Source organism: Lactuca sativa, chromosome 2 (assembly GCF_002870075.4).
Source record: "Lactuca sativa cultivar Salinas chromosome 2, Lsat_Salinas_v11, whole genome shotgun sequence".
Lineage (NCBI taxonomy): Eukaryota > Viridiplantae > Streptophyta > Magnoliopsida > Asterales > Asteraceae > Lactuca > Lactuca sativa.
Window position 1 is genome coordinate 214,210,439 of NC_056624.2, and position 8,053 is coordinate 214,218,491.

General features: G+C 34.0%; 1 protein-coding gene across 1 annotated transcript; it reads left to right on the top strand.

Annotated features, from left to right (window-relative positions):
* The first annotated feature begins 5,266 nt into the window (after positions 1–5,266).
* On the top strand, positions 5,267–7,621 carry LOC111912222 (uncharacterized). The gene is made up of 2 exons (XM_052769060.1): positions 5,267–6,889; positions 7,127–7,621. The coding sequence occupies exons 1-2, from the start codon at positions 5,267–5,269 to the stop codon at positions 7,619–7,621; spliced, it is 2,118 nt and encodes a 705-aa protein (XP_052625020.1).
* Positions 7,622–8,053: the final 432 nt, after the last annotated feature.

An 8,053-nucleotide genomic window follows, 5' to 3' on the forward strand; every position in this document is an offset into this window, starting at 1 on the left:
GGTTGATTACATGTTTACAAATGAAAATTAAGATTTTTGTTGGAGAAAATGATGACTACCATTGAAACTATAAATCACTTATAACAGTTATACTGGATTATTGCAAAATGTTTGACTAATTTAAAAAAACCACTCATCTAGCAAGGATTGAACCCGGATCTTCAGGTTACAAACCACAAACAGCTTATCAAGTAGGAGTGAACTTTTTCTTTATTTTAACTATCAACAAAATGTAGGTCCTAATTTTTTTTAAAGGTAGGTTCTAGTTTTTTTCTACAATATCTATAAAAAATTTAAAAATTTTAGGTGGGTCCTAAGACCCACCTAAGCCCTTCTTAAATTCGGTCATGCATGACTCTCACAACTAGTAACTAATATGTGACACTTCTTTGCCAAAAGAAGGTCTTTCTTAATCTTTAGCCCCACATTCCCTTCATTTTAGTTACTTGTTGAAAATGCCCTATGATTTAAATAATAAAATACTAATGCATTATTTTTAATAATGATAATTCGGAAAGTTGTTTCATGTTTTATTCCTAATACGATACGAAACAAATTATTTTTTATTGGCCCAGGCATGACACGATATCGTGTTTTTGTTTGTTAGCATGAAAACAACTCAATAAAAACAGGACAAAAACGAAAAACACTATTACACGATAAAAATAAAAACAATTAACCATTTGCTAATGTCATATGTAAAAATAATAATTTAAACACGAGTAACGCCAAAATAAATAACATAAAACAACATAGAATGCTATTAAAAATACATGAATTTTGAATAGAATAAGGGTTTCGTGCTATTATCATTTTGTGTGTCAAATTTTGTTTTGTATCGTATATTTTTGTTGTCTTGTATAGATATTTGTCACCCCTATTTGATTAAAGGTTTAGAAGTACTCATGTTCATTCTACTTTTCAAATGTGACACATTATCATTTTCACTTGTGTTTTATATATATATATATATATATATATATATATATATATACTAGCAGCGTACCCGCGCGATGCAGCGGCGACGATTTGTTTCATTTTGCTGTTTAATTTCTTAACGAAAGTTAGTGTCATTTCGACGGTCTTCAAATTGTGTCATTTCAATTTTGTTTCATTCCGGCAATTTGTTTAATATCGGTGATCATCTGTCTCTAGACGGATATCAAATAGTAATTTTTGTGTATTACTCTTTATCTGACAGTGTACATGTGCGATGCGGCAACGCCAAATAGTTTCTTTAGTAAATAGTTTGCATGCAGCGATTAGTTTCCTTTTCACGAATTATTTTGTGTTGGATAATTATTTTCGGTGAATTATTAGTAGTTACGTACATAAATGTAGTGGCCTAACAATTTTCTATTTGTTGTTATCTATTATTTAAATTTAAATTAGCCTACTCAAAAATAATTATGTTTTACTGTTTTAATTCTATAACTAAAACGCGTTTCAATTCTATGAAGAATAATCATCTTTGATGTTTAAAATTTTAATTCTATGAACTAAAAATAGATTCAATTTATGGACAATAATCATCTTTCTTGTTTAATTCTTTGATCCAAATGTTTAACATTTTAGCATCACATTTTTTAGTCTTGATCCGAAAATTTGGGTGTCTAAAATTAATTGGATCGACTATATCACCTTAGTTATATATCCCTCTTTCCCCATACTTGATAACAATTTAAAAAAAATCTTAAGATGATATCTATAGCAAATAATATAAAATTATAAAAACACTAAATTTAATTCTCGACCGATGATTAACTAAGAATATAAATACAATTGATGATTAACTAAGAATATTACGATTAAAAATATAATCAATAAGTACAATATTATATATATATATATATATATATATATATATATATATATATATATATATAAACTTTAATAAAATGATTAATAATTTTATTTTCCATATGTTTCCACTTTTATCTTACCATCATATAAACCGTAAATTTGAAACACTTTCAAACAAACATAAAATATAACATATTTTCAAGTTTAGATTAAATAAAAAAGAATAGTAAAAACATAAAACCTAAAGAGATAAATATGATATATATTATTGTTATATACAAACTTTAAAAAATATATTAATAGTTAATTATTAATCATTGTGTTTGACATATTTTTCTATGTTTCCACTTTTATCTTACATCATATAAAAACTGTAAATCAAAAACGTTTGTAAATAAACATAACAATAACATATTTTTAGTTAAAATTAATAGCAATAATATATTTTTAGTTTAACTTAAAGTAAATGCATAAAATCTAAAGTGCTAACTGTGTCAGAAATGAAAACCGAAGACAGTTGCTTTTATACTTTTCAGAAAGTAATATTGAAAATATATAAAGCATGTCAGAAAAATGTATTGAAACAATAAAAACTTCGGTAATTAGCAAATAACAACATAGCTCTTCGACTTCAAATACAACTATTTTATTTTTTCTTATATATTTCCGGTATATTTATAAACTTTAATAACATAAAATACAACAAAACTATCTGTTTATAATTTATTAAATTTCCAATTCTTAGGTGATTAACCAAATAGGAGTTTTGGATCAGATTTTTTTTATGTATGTTTGTCCCGTTGATCAAAACTACACGTCTTGTGTACATGATGGATGATAGTATAATATATTGTCTTCCTTAAATGTTAGTAATCAAAACTTTATAACCAAAAAGTAAAGCTACCAAACATCACACTAAGCAACACAGATTCACGTTAGTTAAATAACACAAACAAAATATTCAACTTATAATCTATATTTACAGATCTGAAAACTGAAACCGAAACAAAATAAATGGATTAAAAAAAAATCCAAACCAAAATATTTACAAACAAAAGAAAACTAAATTAGCTATCTATTCTCTAGTGTAGAAAGAGATAAAACATGGTAAAATTCAGGTATATAATATAAAATCGTCTTCATTAAAAGACTTTTTCGTATATAGACATGAGAGGACAATTTAACACTAAAATCAATAGAACATACAAACATGCACCACACAAATCTACTACTCATCCAAATATATAACATGCACAATACAAAACACAGATCTATTCAACAACATATACACGAAGATGTGGAGAGAGAACCAGACAACTATGGAATGACTAAAAGAGAGAAAGAACAAGCAGTTAGTGGCGGCCATATAAACTGAAAGCAAAAGCCAAGGTGTAGAAGATTTGGTGAAGGATGAGGACGAATGCAGGATTTGGTAGTGTATCGACTATCTTGGCTTTGGTGTGTCGTGTGAGGCAGCGGAGGTGAGTTGCCGAAGGAGCTAATGGTGATGAAGATGAGGACATGCTGCATGGAGTGTTGCTCAGAGGGGAGGCGGCTTGTTTGGTGAATTTAGAGAGAGTTGGAAACGTTGTAGAGAGAATATGTAGAATATGTGTACATCTAGTCAATACTTGGGGTTCAGAAGAGTTTAATGTGATTTATAGTGTGATGTGTATGATTTATATGATCCTCATTGGTCCAAATCTTGCACTATGGATCACCATTATGTTTTAATCACCACCATTTAAATTTATCAATGGTCTAAATTCAATCTTCTTATTTTTAAGACTTGGTCTTAAAACTTTTCATCTCCTTATTTATGTATGCATTATAAAGTAGTATAAGTATATATATATATATATATATATATATATATATATATATATATATATATATATATATATATATATATATATATATATATATATATATATATATATATATATATATATATATATATATATATATATATATATGAGACAGTTTACTTGAGATTAAAAAAATTGAGATATTAAGATTTAACCTCAATCATATATTTTTCATTTGCCGCTCTAACGATCCAACGTACCGGCAAAAGCGGGATATGCCTAATCATAAATAATTATATATATTTATACATATATGTCTAATCATAAATGATTATACATATATGTCTGCTCACATATTAAGTAATAATATAGGACTATAATGGTTGGTGGCAAAAGAGATGGTGGTGGCAGAGGTGGCGATGGTATAAGTGACGAAGGTGGCAGTGATGATGTCGGCTGGTGACAGATGTGGTGGTGGCGGTGGCGGTGGCGGTGGCGGTTATGGTGGTGGGGTATGTGGCGGAGGTGAAAGGAACGAGCGGCTCTACATAATTATTTATGATTATAACTGACTCGCCGCGCTGGTACGCCGGAGGGTTAGAGCGCCATATGTGAATTATATGGTTGGGGTTGAATCTCAAGATCTCTATTTTATTTTGAATCTCAATGGAACATACATCTCTCTCTCTCTCTCTATATATATATATATATATATATATATATATATATAAAGAGAGAGAGAGAGAGAGAGATGTTAGTCTATATATTATTAGCCCGCTTGTTTATGGGCCCTTTAGTCTTTAGCCTATTAGGGTTTCTGTCTAGCTAGTACTTATATCCGCTTTATTCTTTGTAGTCTTTATGCTTTTCTTTGAGAACTCTTGTAATCCCTCTTTATCATAATCATATGACAATATTTACATGGTATCAGAGTAGAGGTTCGATACGTTGTTAGAAGTCTTTGTAGCAGTCATCAGTGGCGGAGCCCCGATCGAAATTTTCCAGGGCTACTATAGCATGTTGTACTCATTTTCTGCCATTGGTATTCGTTGTTACTTTTGATTTGTTGCTACTGTTGATTTGTTGCTGCTGTTGATTCGTTGCTACTATTGATTCGTTGGTGCTGTTGATTCGTTGGTGCTGTTGATTCGTCATTGCTGTTGATTCGTTATCCGATTAATTGCTTCCGCTGGTTTGTTACTCCTTTCATTCTCAAATTCTTACATTGTCATTGTGGTTATTTATTCATTGTCAACATGGCCGGAAAGGATGATTCTCTTCAGTCAATCAGTACTCGTTTGGATGGAAAGAATTATACGTATTGGAGTTACGTTATGAAGAACTTCCTTCGTGGGAAGAATATGTGGGGCTTTGTCACTGGGACAAAAGCAAAACCCTCAGTGCCTCAAACTGAGAATTATGATTTGTTGCTTGATGCATGGGAGACTAATAACTCCAAGGTCATTACTTGGATCAATAACTCTGTTACTCAGTCTATTGGTATGCAGTTGGCTAAATATGACACAACAAAAGAAGTTTGGAATCACTTGGAGAGACTGTATACTCAGTCCAACTTTGCTAAACAATATCAGTTGGAATATGATATTCGAGCCCTTCAATAGAATGACCAGAGTATTCAAGATTTCTATGACGCTATGTCTGATCTGTGGGATCAACTGGCTCTTACTGAATCTAAAGAGTTAAAAGATTTCCAGCCTTACATTGCTAGGAGGGAAGAACAACACTTGGTCCAGTTCTTGACGGCCTTGCGTTCTGATTTTAAAGGCCTACGTGGAACCATTCTTCATCGCTCTCCTCTTTCATCAGTGGATTCTGTTGTCCATGAGTTAATTGCAGAAGAGACCCGTATCAAGTCTCATGCGGATAAAGGTTTTAAAACAACCTATATTCCCACTCCCGCTCCTGCTGTGCTTGCTGTTTCCTCCAACCAGTCTCGACAAACTTCAAGGGTTGCTCATGATGAGTGTGCATTCTGCAAACAGAAAAATCATTGGAAAGCTCAGTGTCCATTGTTAGTTAACAAGGGTAAATCTGGTCAACCTCAGTCAGGGCAACAAAATAGGTTTGGTCAACAGAATTTTCAGCCACATTCCTCTGGTACTCCTCCATGGACCTCTCGTCCTTTGCAGTTTGCTGTTGCTGCTGTTCCACCAGTTGACACAGAATCTGTTGGAAACATGCCACCATCAACATTGGATCCCAAAGTGTTTGAGAGTTTCAGACAATATTTGGCCTCTAATCCCACTGCCATGTCTGCATTTATGGATCAGTCTGGCCCTTCTTCATCTGATACATCAAGTATTCCCTCATCTTTGTGGATTTTAGATTTTGGTGCAACTCATCATATGACTCCTCATTTGTCATCATTTGTTTCTTTGTCGCAAGTGTCATCTATTTATGTTAAGTCTGCTAGTGATACATCTATGCTAGTTGAGGGTGTTGGGTCTGTCTTTGTTTCTCATATCACTCTTCCTGATGTTTATTACATTCCCAAACTTACTTTGAATCTTGCCTCAGTTAGTCAGTCTGGTAACTGGGTGTTCTTTTCTGATTCTGTCTGTGTTATACAGGATCAACACACCCAGAAGGTGATTGGGATCGGCCGTAGGGTGGGAGAACTATATGTCTTGGAGGTCCTCAAAGTATCTGCTGTTGCTGCTTCCAGCATTGATTTATCTTCTTTTTGTTTGAGTCCTTTGTCATATGAGTTTTATCTTTGGCATTCTCGTTTGGGACATGTGTCTGTATCACGTTTGAATTTTTTAGCATCTAGTGGTGTTTTGGGTCATTTAAACTCTTGTGATATTTTTTATTGTAGTGGTTGTAAACTGGCAAAATTCTCTGCTTTACCCTTCAATAAAAGTATGTCTTGTTCTACTGCTCCTTTTGACATTATTCATTCTGATGTGTGGGGTCCTGCACCAGTATCCACAAAGGGTGGGTCAACCTATTATGTATCTTTTATAGATGATTATACTCGATATACATGGGTTTATCTTATGAAACATAGATCTGATTTATTTGATATTTACAGCAATTTTAGAGCTCTTGTTAAAACTCAACATTCGGCTGTGATTCAGTGCTTCAGGTGTGACTTAAGGGGTGAATATACCTCTAATGATTTCACTCAGTTACTTGCTTCTGATGGTACCATACACCAGTCTTCGTGTACTGACACACCTCATCAAAATGGTGTTGCAGAACGAAAACACCTTCATATTGTTGAGACTGCCCGCTCATTGCTTCTGTCTGCACAGGTCCCTAGTGCCTTTTGGGGAGAAGCAATCCTAACTGTTGTGTATGTGATTAATCGTATCCCTACTTCATTGAACTCATGAATGTCTCCTTTTGAGAAGTTGTATGGTCATCTACCAGACTACTCTTCCTTATGAATTTTTGGATGTACTTGTTTTGTTCTTCGTCCTCATGTTGAAAGGAACAAGTTGGGGCTGAAATCTGCTATTTGTGTATTTTTGGGGTATGGTATTGGACAGAAGGGATACTGTTGCTATGATCCTGTGAGTCAGAAGTTATATGTTTCCCGACATGTTACTTTTTTGGAACATATTCCTTTCTACTCAATCCCTGTTACAGCCAACAATGTAACACAGTCCGATCTTCTGCATATTGATCCTTTTGATGAAGATATAAAGGCTCGATATTCATCTATGTCACATGATCCCTCAGCTCATGACACACCCACCTCTTCGGAGGGTGCCTCGTCTCCACCTGTTTCTGAGACTGATCCTCCGATTATTGAAATTGAGGATCCACCTCCACCACCACCCCTCAGGAGATCTTCTTGTCCCGTCAAATCCACCAAGCTACCAGATTTTTCTTACTCTACATATTCAGGACCGTTTGCTTCATTTATAGCAAGCATTCATCATCTGTCTGAACCTGAATCATATAAAGAAGCTGTTTTAGATCCTCTTTGGCAGAATGCTATGGCTGAAGAACTCACTACTCTCCATCAGACTCATACATGAGATTTGGTTTCTCTTCCTCCTGGGAAACATATGATAGGTTGTCGTTGGGTGTACAAGATAAAGACTAAAGCTGATGGTTCTACTGAGTGGTACAAGGCTAGACTTGTAGCAAAAGGGTATTCCAACAGTATGGTTTTGACTACGAGGAGACATTTGCCCCTGTTGCAAAGATGACGACAGCTCGTACTATGATTGCAGTTGCATCCGTCCGACATTGGAAGATCTTTCAAATGGATGTCAAAAATGCCTTTTTGAATGGTGACCTCCATGAAGAGGTTTATATGACTCCTCCCCCAGGTATTCAACACCGGCCGGGTGAGGTTTGTCGGCTTCGCAAAGCTTTGTATGGGCTCAAGCAAGCCCCTTGTGCTTGGTTTGAGAAATTCTCTACTGTGACTACCTCTCTTGGATTTGTCCAGAGTAATCACGATT